Source organism: Carya illinoinensis, chromosome 11, assembly GCF_018687715.1.
Source record: "Carya illinoinensis cultivar Pawnee chromosome 11, C.illinoinensisPawnee_v1, whole genome shotgun sequence".
Classification (NCBI taxonomy): domain Eukaryota; kingdom Viridiplantae; phylum Streptophyta; class Magnoliopsida; order Fagales; family Juglandaceae; genus Carya; species Carya illinoinensis.
The window spans coordinates 23,062,190-23,074,687 of NC_056762.1; the positions used below are offsets into that span (position 1 = coordinate 23,062,190).

The window sequence follows — 12,498 nt, forward strand, 5'->3', positions numbered from 1 at the left end:
GTCGCGTAACAAGTAACTACAAACTCTATCTTTAGTAGTATTTTGTTAGGTATTATTCTTACTTGTATTTTGCTTTTTAAAAGACCCCCTTGATGCTCTGTAATGTTATTTTATAATATATGCAAGCTTGGTTTAAAAAAAAAAAAAAAAAAACCGACGTGTTTAACGCCGGACAGCAGTTCTTCTTCAAGGAGCAGGAGCTCTCCGTCGATTGGAGACCTCCGTGCTGACTCGTTTCTTGACCTCATCTTCGCCGTTCGTTTTGTTGGCCTGTCTCTCTGGGAGGCATCGAATGAAGTCTGTACTGCAAACCCAGCTATCTTCGCCTAAAGCTGCAGACTTTGCATCTCTTTGTTCTTCTTGCGCTTCTGATTCTTGCCCTGACTGTGCCGATATTACAGAGGAAGGTGAAAAGCTAGCTCCTTTGTCATCTTCTGCTTCTTGTTCTTCGTGGTCGGCTTCGGCTTCCATCTTTGAGTTCTCTGGATCTGCAAGAGCTCCAGGTGGAGAACTCAACAGTTTCTTCTGCTGATCTTAAGGTTTAGGACCATAATGGTCCTCATGCAAAGGAGGCTATTGCAACTGTTTTACCCAATGGAGTTCGGTAGCTTGTTTCTAAGAGGCGGAAAAAAAATGTAACATGTTCAGTTTAGCCCTTTTCGGGCTTTTGTTTTCTGAGAAACAAAATGGAAATTTTCATATATTGAGCAATGCTTCTTTTTCTTTTTTTAATTTTATTTTTAATTTCCCCGTGTTTTTGGTCATTGAAAAAAATATATGCTTTTGTTGTGCTGTGTTTAAAGGTTTTGATAAAATTGTTTGTCTCTCTTTATTTGCCTCTTTTACAGTTTCCAGGATTGGCGCATTTGAAACTTGTTTATGTTAATTTATTTATCTGATTTGCTTATCTGCAGGGCTTTAGAAGAGGCATATTGGGCACATCTTCTTAGGATTGCGAATTTTCTACAAGAGGTGCTCAAATTATCTGGCTGTCGACAGAACCATAGTTGGGGAATTCTTAAATTGGCCCCAGAGACCGGTTTTGGGTCGAGATTGAAGTCTACATTGGAGAAGCACAAGGTTTTGCAAAGATTTCTTCTTGTTCTGGCTTTGATTGGTGCTGGCATGGTGATTGGAGATGGTGTGCTCACACCAGCTATTTCTGGTAAAGTATATGAGACCTTGTTCTTCTGGGTTTTGATTCAAACTTGAAATATTGGATGTTTGTGACTAACTGGATTGGGTTTCATTTGATTGGTGCATCACAAATGTAAGACTCTCGGCTTTGTCTCTGTTTTTGTTTGATTATGAGTTGTTTGTTAAGCCCTTATTTGATGATATATTTGATGATTGAGTAGCTTTGGATTAATTTTTTCTTTAATGATTTAAGGGAAAATAAGTTCTTCCTTGAATCTCTTTAGTTATTTTTTTGTTCCTTTTTAGTGTTCTTTTTTTTTTTTTTTGGTCGTTTTGTTGTTGTTGTGTGTGTGGTGTTTTTGTTGTTTTGGGGGGGGGGGGGGGGGGGCATTGGGTCATAAGAGATAAATGAAAATTGACATGCAGGAGGGAGAGTTCTGGCTTTTATTTACTCTGCTGTACACTGATGAATGGTGTCGTATGATGTGGTTTTATCGTTAAATTTTTTAGCCCGTTGAGATCATTATAAACCACAATAACTCTACTTCCGATTCTCCACGGTTTCTTAGCAACCAAACAGAACCCAACACTGTTTTTGTGCCATGAGTGCTTAGCTAAATCAGGACAATTATTTGTAACTTCACTCTTTATAATTTGAAATTTATTCATACTCATGATCTCTCACTAACCCCAAAGTACAACATTAACCTGGCCTATTATTTATATTGCTACATGACCAAGAACACTTCTGCTGACAAAGCATACAATACAATACAATACCCTAGTAACTAGTGAGCAACTAATAATCAACATAGTAACCCATGCAATGATCATACTTGTATCTAATAAAACATCAAAATATTATTAAAATTGAAAGAGCTTTGTAATTAATTTAGATCTGAATGGCTGAGTCATAAGCAACCCCAGCGTTCCACAAAGCAGGCAAATCATTTTTGGACTGCACCCATGAGCTGCCACTCACTTGAAACCTCAGTTTTATAGAACCACTTGGTGGATTAGCCATGTCCCACACTGCCCCGAAGGCCTTACGCATGCCCCTCCATTGTTTGCAATCCTCCTGCATGTAGCATCAAATGAACAAAGAGGCCAGCCCATCCATCATCAGTTTATAACAATGATCATCTCATATGTTCAAATACATATTTTTTAATAAAAACTTATTTGTGCAAATTTAGAGCGTGCAAGTTGCGATATTATAAATCCCTTTAATAAAAAAGTTAAAAGTTATTAAAAATTTTACTTTTTTGGTGGGCTTGTCCCAAGCTCTCAAGCAAGCCCCAAACTCTCAAAGGCTTGGAGTTTCATAAATTCATATGGTATTACTCGAAGAATTATATGAATGTACCTGCCACAATTCAACGGCTGTGATGTCGTTCATCCCGGCTGCATATATAACCACTATAGCTAGATAATTAGGATATCTGCTATGCTCATGGACCTTGAACATAAGGTTGTAACCAGAGTAGTGGCACGAGACCCTTCGGTATTCTACGTCGATCACGCCTCGAGCAAACAACTCCAAGGCCACGTTGGGGCGTGCCAATCTTGCATAGGCTCGGGGGCTGAGTATGAAGTCAGTTTTGTCACCTTCACCGTAATCAGTCACCACGACGTTCACTCCATCCTCACTGCAATATTGTGGTGTTGTGCACCTAACCTGAAGAGCACGTCATCACAAAACCACTAATCATACATGCTATATTATTATCATCATCATCATCATGGAAACTGAGTAAAGCAAATTATATAGGTTACTTTTTCATTAGTGCTATCTAACACAATCATTGTCCTTGAGCTTCATATAATAGGAAGATCAGTGTTTCAAGTTATCCACTTAATTATTAATGCAATACCATGCATTATATTATTTATAAGTTTGGTGAGTAAAATATCACTTATTATTGGACTCATTATATTTATTAAAAATTCAAAATATTAACATTTTCTTCATTACATTGATGTGACAAACTTCTCCATCAGTACTGTAAAAAAACAGGCTTGTAAGTTTACCTGATAGCATGCACCACAACCTGTTCCATTCCTATACAGCCTAGAGACTCCAGTCACGCTGCCATCATTGACAGTCCTTCCGAATTCTCCAAAGCCACAAGCTCCACCTATTTGATCACCATTTCATGAGCTCAACTGTACAGAGATGATATATAAACCGAATAATTTTTACACATTGCTAATTATTGGTATTAGTTAGTATTTGGTAGAGAAGAAAGTTGTTCAAATAGTTGAGCAAATAATTCTTTCAGCATGCTTTCACATAACTTGTAATGCATAGTTATGCATAACTCCAAATTGGTAGCCATATAATATCTAAAAGTGTATATGCAGACGTACTTGGAGTCCCATAGCAGTCAGGACTACCGTAGTAGGTTGATCTTGAGCAAGTAAAAGTGTCTTGAGAGGCACAAAGAGCAGGCAAGAGCAGTACCATGATTACACAAAGAATACCAACTTGGTTTTCAAGTACTGCAAGCCCCATATCTTAATGGCAAGGTTTCTTGATAAACGATAAGATAATGGAAGAAAGAGACCAAAACCAAAGCTCTAATTAAGAAGCAGACAGAGTTGCAGAAGAAAATGGACGAGGAGGTTAAGAGATGGGAAGCAAAGAATCGTAGTCCAGCATTTATAGTTAAGGAAAGGTCGTGTTGGGGTGAGAGTTAGGCACCTTTTCTCTCCACTTAAAGAAAAGGGAATATTTATGCTTACTTGCCAAACAGAAAGGTGCTTATAGCTAGGGAATGCGATGGAGTAGGTCCCCTTAATATTGACCCCCCGAGACCATTTCTGCAATAAAAATCAATGCATGTTTATCTGTTATGCTAATAGAAGGATATGTTTGGGAATTCTTTGCCAACTTTTCTTTCTCTTTTACCTCTTGGCTAGCTCCTTGAGCTCCTACATTATCTAGCAATGGTCTCGGCATCATCGTTATTAACGACAAAGAACATTGAAATTTCTACATATTTGAAGTGGGATTTGGGAATCTACGGGAGAGCTTGGAAACATGCAAAAAGAAACTTAAGAGAGCTCAAAATATAACCGGCGGAATTTTTGATATAATTTACACCCAAATAAAACACATTTCATCCCTAATCAATTCTCTCTCTCTCTCTCTCTCTCTCTCTCCCCCCCCCCCCCCCCCCCCCCCCCCAATTGTGAAAGCCTAACTATTAATTATTGTATACACGTTGCATCATCAGACCATCAGTTTTCTTCAAATAACACTTTCTAAATATTCAATTTCATCTTTAAGATAGACAGGAAATACCCAAATGATGTAACACAATCGTAACCATTCGAAAACAAACGAGTTTCGATTTTCAATGCAAGATGGGAGTTCAATGGCTAAGTATATTTTTTCCAAAGTAATATGATTTTTTTTTTTTCCTCACAGCAAGCTTCATTGAAGGAAAACTAAACTGCAGTACATATATTAAAGAAGAAAATTAATTATACAATATAAATGTGTGGATTTTTTCACTATGAATATTTAATAGACATTGAAAATGCTTGTATAAGTTTGGTCGGAAGCTGTCCACTGTGTCAAATTATTATATGCATATCGATTTTGAGTTTAATGAATTTTGTATTATTACTTTTCACTTGATTCAAATAATATAACTTTTAATAAAACATGTTGGTTCATCATTTTTCTATTATTTTTATATAGTCGTTATGTATTTTATTAATACGATTAATTAAAATAATTATTTTATATTAAAAAATTGATCCATTAAAAAAAAATGTAAAAGATTGCACTTTTTTAGATGGACGTAAATTTCCAGTCAAAGCCGGCATGCTAAGAAGTAAACACAACTTGAATAACCCATTAGCTTGGCTAGCCATCTCATCTCTGTTAATAGCGTAGGCGTGTTTCCAATGAAAATATTTGGATTGGTTTATTGATTAAAAAAAATCAGAAGTTACATTATATTCAAGCAACCGGTTTAAGTTAACCCACGTCCACCATACCCATTATCTTCATCCCTTTTTGGACATATTTGGACTTGGAACTTTTTGGGGGCCGCAAGCAATTGGTGTTTGAACTTTTGGCGCGTCCAGCTCCAACCAAAATAAGAAAGAGATCCCTTTTATTACGCTAGCAATTGGGGTAGGTGAGTCTCGATCTTAACCGTCCATGTGGTAGTTATTCAAACACTAATCTGGAAATACATTAGAGAAATAGGGGTATAATTTATATGTTTTAATTTTATTTTAGACATATTTTAAAATCGAATTGGTATAGACCAATTTTAAAATTTAAAAAATTGATACCGTACTAATATATTGTAATCACACTTACTGATATAATATATTTCAATTTCTATCATTATCACACTTATTGATATAATATATTTCAAGTAAATTCTCATTGTAGAACTTCCTAAATAGTACCATATATGTAAGTAATGACTATCAAAATTTATGATGAAGAACGTTTCTCTTAAATGTAAGATTATCATATAGTTTCTATTCGGCTAGTAAGATTATCATGATATAGTTTCTATTCGGCTAGCTTTATTACCAAACTCAATCTATTCAAAACCGACAGACGAAGTATTAAAAAGTATTGTTCTTTTTCGTCACCCAAAGTATGTTAATTGGGATACAATGCGAGCTTGTCTTATATTCATTTCACTTCACCAAGTCTAACAGCTAATGAAAAGCACAATGAAAACTCGTTTTTACACATAGGCAATGGTTGAGTTTCTCCACTTTGATGGGATTTCCATGGGTGTTGCTACTAGCTGCTTGATGCTTAGCCTTTCTTCGCATACCGAGTAACTAACTCCTCCTATCTAGAACCTAATTTTTGTATGCTTTCGATCTGACGAAGTAAGAGTAAAAATAGTTATAAATTCAGAAAAGTGACTAAGATAATTGAGTACAATCAACTGAGCAATACAATTACGATACCACATGATTTCAACAATTTGAACACCATGCAGTAACATACAGTAACCAATGATTAGTAATTACCGTGATTGCTCTAGAACCATATGTACACTTTGGTGCTGATGTGAACTCGTCAAAAGCACAATTTATGTCCTAATTTCCTAGATACTCATTTCAGTTCAATTTACGTAGCTTAGCCAACAACAAATTCACAAATCAAGAAACATTTTGACACTTGTAACAAACCATTGAAGACAAACTTAACAAGAATTAGAATAGTAATGATTATATCAATAGACTCTGTAGCTCAAGAAAGTTCCCATCACTATAATGGACTGGAGCACTGACATCACACTCCATAAATGGGTCATAACAACTAAAATCACATAATGAAAGACACACTATTCATACTCGGGACCAAACTACGTGTCAGGTCTATATTTCGAAACCTATTACTGCCTTCCAAGTTCCATCCCCTCCCCTACACTTTGATTTGGGATGAGAATGAAGCCGACAAAAGATCGCATTGTGTGGGAGGAATGAAACTAGCAGGTGACAGAGCAGACCACCATTGTTGCGAGCCAGTCTCAATCACAATTTGTGCAGTCGTAAAGAAATAATAAAAAAAGGCAAAAGTTGTGTAGAGCAAGTTAACCAATAGTCAAAATCAGAAGCTTAGTCAGTACCCAGGTGTCAGGTGCAATCATGAAGAGAAAAAACAGTTACATTCCAATTCCAGAACCTACTCATGCTACAAATTCATTTGTCGAAGGAAAAAATTTAGTTACGAATGTAATTAGGTATTAATATATATTAATTTAATATAATTAATTAAAAAATAAATTTTATTAAAAATATTAATTTAAATTTTAAATATAAAAAATAGTATTGATATTTAAATTAATATGTAATTTTATTTAAATAATATTAATTTAAATTTTAAATATAAAAAATAATATTAATATTTAAATTAATATACAATTTTATTTATATATAACAAAACCCTTGTTAAAAAAATTGATGAAGTTCGGCATACCAAAATGGGTAGCTTGGAAAATGACTATATTATCATCACTTTTGAACATAAATTTACAATATTACCCTTACAACCTAAATCTGAAAGTGCCATTTGAAATACGTGGGAGGCAGTGATTGACTCTGGACCCTTTCCCTCTCCCCCCTGCTGTGCGTGACTCTGAACCTAAATCTGGCAGTGACCCATTTGTTGAAGACAGTTCACCCATCGACGGAACCACCACCTGCTCCACCATCATTTGCCGATAACTTCCTTGGTAAAAATGTAGTTTTTTGCTGCAGCATTGATTTACATTGTAATCTTCTGTCATTTTTGTAATGTTTTTTACTAACATAAACTCTCAACATCTTTTTTCTTCTTCTTCTTCCTTTTTATTTTTATTTTATTTTATTTTTTTGGAGAGGGTGGGAGGCAGTGGCTGAAGTTTGGTTCTTAAAACTTGGATGTTTGCATGAATCTGGGTTTAAAAAGTGAATGTAGTGGTTGAGTATGTATGGGTGGTGGCTGGTTATGTGTTTTTCTTCCTTTGTTGTTTTTGCAATTCTTATACTGCTGCAGTTTTTTGAGGGGTGTTATATATATTATTTTATATGTGTATACACAAAATCTACATTAAGAGACCACGTCATTTATTGTTCATTCCAAATAGATTGATATTAATAAGTTTTAGATAGTTTGAGGGTTGAAAGATAGCTTGTGGGATATTGGGTTGATTTTGGCACTACCTTCAACCCTTTTATACGGGGTGCTGATTATGAGGATCCATGGTCCAATGTACCATGGATTTGTTTGCCTATGGATGGTTTAGGGGATTCCATCCTCAAGCTATGAGGGTGCAGGGTTATATGAGATTAAGAGAGACTTGGAGCCCCCGAAGGTGGTGGTTCGTGGGGGCAATAGTGGGCTGTGATTTGGAGAGTTTGGAGAATGGAGATACAGCAGAAGCATCATTTTGAGGGTGTGGGGTTCCACCATTTATGCTCTGCTCATGATTGTAATTTTCTTTCACCCTATTTGGTTAATGAGAAAATCCAACAAGGGATCCGAGATCAGATTTTCTTTTTAAAAAAATAAAAAAGAAAAAGTGGGGTGAACCGAGTAATTAAGATGCCATAACAGAGTTGAGTCAGAATATCCAAAAAACAATGTGTATACATGATTGTGTATTAAGCTTGGTTAATGAGATTGGATATGTTGTCACGATATGTCATGAAGTTCATAAAATATACATTTATTTTCCTTTCGAATTCTAATGATTTTAAATGTTGTGGAGAACTCTAATTTTTTTTATTTTGATTTTTTCATTTTCATGTTGTGCTTAAATATATGAAGATTGTTCTTGATGGAGAAAGGGGAAGAATGCACTTCTACTAGGCGACCGCTATTTTTTGTGGAAAACAGTAATTATATGGATACGCCAACGCTGGGGGATGATGAGGTAGTGATTGATAATCATGGTGTAGTGTTGGGGAATGATGATGATGATGTGGTAGTTTTAGAGCCAACGCCGGGAAATGATAATGATGGTATTTAAAAGCCAACCTTAGGAAATGATGTTGATGGGGTTTCAGAACCAACGTCGGGAAATGATGATGATGGGGTTTCATGTCCAACGCTGGGAAATGATGATGGTGATGGTGGGGTTTCAGAGCCAACGCCGGGGATGTTTTTTAAAACTGAAAAAGAACTAATTTACTACTACAAGCAATATGGGAGACAGGCTGGATTCGGCATAATGACACAAAGAAGTAAAAGGGAAGATGATGGGAGTGTTAGATATGTAACACTTGGTTGTGCTCATGGTGGTAAGGCAAGAAAACGTATTACCAATATTTCTAAACCCTGCCCAACAACAAAGACTGATTGTAAGGCTAGAATTAATGCAGTTTTGGCTGATGGTGTCTTACGTATAACTACTGTCTGCAATGCACATAACCATGGGTTAAGTCCACAAAAGGCAAGATTTTTTAGATGTAATTGTGCAATTGATGATTCCGTAAAGAGGCAGTTAGATATTAACGACAAGGCAGGCATAGGTATGTCCAAAAGTTTTAATGCATTGGTTGTCGAGGCTGGTGGTTTTGAGAAACTTCCATTTATTGAAAAAGATGCCCGGAATTATATTGACAAAGCTCGACACCTTAGACTTGGCAAAGGAGGTGCTGATGCACTTCGTGGTTATTTTGAGAGAATGCAGTATAAGAATGATGGGTTTTACTCATCGATGGATTTGGATGATGATGGTCGATTAAAAAATGTCTTATGGGCCGATGCACGCAGTAGAGCAGCGTATGAGTATTTTGGGGATGTTGTGACATTTGATACAACATACCTGACAAATAGATATGGTATGCCATTTGTCCCGTTTGTTGGTGTTAACCACCATGGTCAGTCAATACTTTTGGGAGTGGGTTTGATATCAAGTGAAAATACTGAAACATTTGTTTGGTTATTTGACACTTGGCTGAAATGTATGGATGGGAGGGCACCTCAATCTATCATTACTGATCAAGACCGGGCCATGAAAAATGCTATAGCAATAGTCTTTCCAAATACTCGACATAGATACTGTTTGTGGCATATAATGAGAAAACTACCAGAGAAGTTGGGTTCACATGCTGAATTTAAGTCTGGTTTAAAAAGTGGATTGCAGAGATGTGTTTATGATTCTCAGACTTCTGACGAGTTTGAGACGTCTTGGGAGGTATTTACTGATACCTACAATTTGAAGGAAAATGCATGGCTTCAAAGTCTCTATAGTGAGTGAATGTATTGGGTTCCTGTATACCTGAAAAATACATTTTGGGCCGGGATGAGCACAACTCAGAGGAGTGAGAGCATGAATGCCTTCTTTGATGGATATGTACATTCAGGGACTACATTGAAAGAATTCGTCGATCAATTCGACAATGCACTGAGGAAGAAAGTAGAAAATGAGATAGCAGCGGATTTTCACTCATTCAATGCCACAGTACCTTGTATATCTCATTTACCCTTGGAGAAAAAATTTTAGGCAGTGTACAATAATTCGAAATTTAAGGAAGTGCAGTCAGAGGTAATGGGGATTATCTACTCTCACTGTGTTATCATAAAAACAGGAGGGGCTATTACCACGTATCAAGTTAATGACAGTCGAGAGGTTGAAGACGGCATCAAGAAGTCAACTGTGCAGGCGTACTTTAATGAAGAAGAGTGTGAGGCGAAGTGCATGTGTGGGTTATTTGAGATGAGAGGAATTATATGTAGGCACATGCTTTCAATATTCGCTGCAAGGGATGTCCAAGTGTTGCCAGAGAAGTACATTATGGAGAGGTGGAGGAAGGACATTAAACGTAGATATGTTCTCATTCGAAGCAGTTACGATGACTTGAGTGGTAAACCAGCTGCTATTCGGTACTTTGGATTGATAAAAATATGTTACGAAGTAGCTACAAATGCCTGTGAAAGCGAAGAAAATTCCCTAGATATGACAGAGAAGCTTACGGCAATGAATTCGATTTATAGCAAAACAAAGTCCCAAGCAACTGTTGCAAGCACTCATATTTCCGCTGATGCTGAAATTGGAAGTTCGAGAAAAGTCTTGAGTCCTCGTGTTGTAAGAGGCAAAGGGAGGCCCCCATCAAAGAGGAAACAACCTACCATAGAGAAGTTGCAAGCCAAGAATAAAGCTTCTGGCAAGCGACAAAGAAAAAATGTAAGAAGATTTAAATATTTTGATTTTGATATAGTTTTAGAGCATTTAAGTTATGCTGAATTTTAACCAATGACTATCTAAATGTAGGCAATATCACTTATGAAAGATGTACTAAATGCCGCAGATTCAGTAAACCAAATTGGTACACCACAAAGTGTACCAGCGCAACTGCCTGGTACACAACAAAGTGTTATTTCTCAGGTAACTTTAGCTTCATACTCTCTATTGCATCTGTCTTTTGAACAAATCATTCTATAAAGTTTGCATGATTTTAAATATTGCATGAACTTCTTGCAGGAGAACTTCGAAATGCATGGCCCTCATGTTGATTAATGGAAGACATTGTAGACTGCTGCAGAAGACAATGTAGATTGCCGCAGAAGACAATGTAGACTTTTGTATTAATGAGATTTGATGGGTTTGGATTGTGTATTTACATTGTAGACTGTTGATGTTCTTGATTTATTTAATGAAGTTTGAAGACTTAGATTCCACAAAGTCCGATTGTTGTTCATTTAAGTTCATGGTCTTTTTAGCTTTATGATTTGCACTCATATTTATACTTTGAAGACTTGATGCATAAAATAGACATTGGATATTTGAACCAATTACAGGATATTTTCAAAATTTCGGCATGAACTATTTGCCATGGTAAACAATTTTACCCTTGAATACATAGAATCCAAAATACATAGTGCGACGTTCACATTAGATAACACAAAATCTGACGAGTTTCATACATAACTGCTGGGTTTGTCCCTTGTACACGCATTCAAAAAGCTGACAAACCAATCGATTACAACCAGCTTAACAACATTACACTTTTTGTTACACTTTACTTAATCTTCAATTGTTCTTGATCCTATCCAACAACAAAATAATAGAATTGCAAGTCCCCAATACACGCACGGTCGCATGCATGGATTGTTATCATTGTTTATTACAGCATGAAGCTCATCCCAATCGGAGGCGAGTTCTTCTTCCCTTTTTTGGAGTTCTTCCTCCCATTTTTGGAGTTGTTCTTTTTTCTCTTCAAGGTGACGTTCTGTTTCACTCGAAACTTTAGCTTCATTTTCCACTTCGATATCTGCCCATAAAAAATACTCGCAATATGGTCTTCCCTGCAGCAGCAAACAACTTATGATGATTAATTATGAGAATTAAAATATCAAGTTCAATATTTGAAAAAACATAGCAGAAACATATACAGTATTTACCTCTCTATTGTAATTGGGACACGAATAAAAAGGTCGCCTTGGATTTCTAGGGGTGTTCGACAATTTTAGACGTGCCATCTCCCCGCATAAACATTTTGGAGGGGTGTTCGAAGATGATGAAGCATGTGATGAGGACATTGCATATCAAAACTTTGAAAATCTACATTAAGAGAAAAAAGTTCACAACCAAAGTATATTAATTAGATAATCAGCTTCTCAAAGGAAGGAAGGCATGTCCACTGATGCCCAACTCTTATTTCAACACTCATAAAAGAATTCACCTTCACCCATACAAAGAATACACACAGAATCACTAGCACATATGCATTTATGTCAAGGAAATTGTGCATAGTTACCAGTTTTATATTAGAAAATAACACACTTCCAATGCTTTGAGCCATCTGGCTTTTAAAAACTGACTTTCTAATTTCAGGCTAGTTGGTTTCAGCTATTCTTCTTAATGGAGGGGTTGTTCATGA

The 12,498-nt window shown here is 36.2% G+C and overlaps 3 protein-coding genes and 1 long non-coding RNA gene across 5 annotated transcripts; 3 read left to right on the forward strand and 1 right to left on the reverse strand.

Moving 5' to 3' along the window:
* LOC122282910 lies at positions 1-4,030 on the forward strand. Of its 2 annotated transcripts, none has more exons than XM_043094975.1 (3): positions 1-635; positions 915-1,165; positions 3,139-3,395. In XM_043094975.1, the coding sequence occupies exons 1-3, from the start codon at positions 553-555 to the stop codon at positions 3,144-3,146; spliced, it is 342 nt and encodes a 113-aa protein (XP_042950909.1). In that variant the 5' UTR covers positions 1-552; the 3' UTR covers positions 3,147-3,395. The 2 variants fall into 2 exon arrangements, with proteins under 2 accessions (XP_042950909.1, XP_042950908.1); XM_043094974.1 differs by lacking the exon at positions 3,139-3,395 and adding an exon at positions 3,502-4,030 and having other exon boundaries at positions 10-635.
* Positions 1,766-3,652, reverse strand: LOC122282909 (expansin-like B1). Its single transcript, XM_043094973.1, has 4 exons — positions 3,508-3,652; positions 3,169-3,275; positions 2,504-2,815; positions 1,766-2,215 (listed from the first exon to the last, which is right to left on the reverse strand). The coding sequence occupies exons 1-4, from the start codon at positions 3,650-3,652 to the stop codon at positions 2,030-2,032; spliced, it is 750 nt and encodes a 249-aa protein (XP_042950907.1). The 3' UTR covers positions 1,766-2,029.
* A 3,098-nt stretch (positions 4,031-7,128) lies between the features above and the next one.
* Positions 7,129-8,922, forward strand: LOC122280867. The gene is made up of 2 exons (XR_006230053.1): positions 7,129-7,364; positions 8,441-8,922. It is a non-coding gene; the product is annotated as an uncharacterized LOC122280867 (long non-coding RNA).
* A 987-nt stretch (positions 8,923-9,909) lies between these two features.
* On the forward strand, positions 9,910-11,174 carry LOC122280866 (protein FAR1-RELATED SEQUENCE 9-like). Its single transcript, XM_043091934.1, has 3 exons — positions 9,910-10,802; positions 10,890-11,003; positions 11,100-11,174. The coding sequence occupies exons 1-3, from the start codon at positions 10,167-10,169 to the stop codon at positions 11,133-11,135; spliced, it is 786 nt and encodes a 261-aa protein (XP_042947868.1). The 5' UTR covers positions 9,910-10,166; the 3' UTR covers positions 11,136-11,174.
* The last annotated feature ends 1,324 nt before the right edge of the window (positions 11,175-12,498 follow it).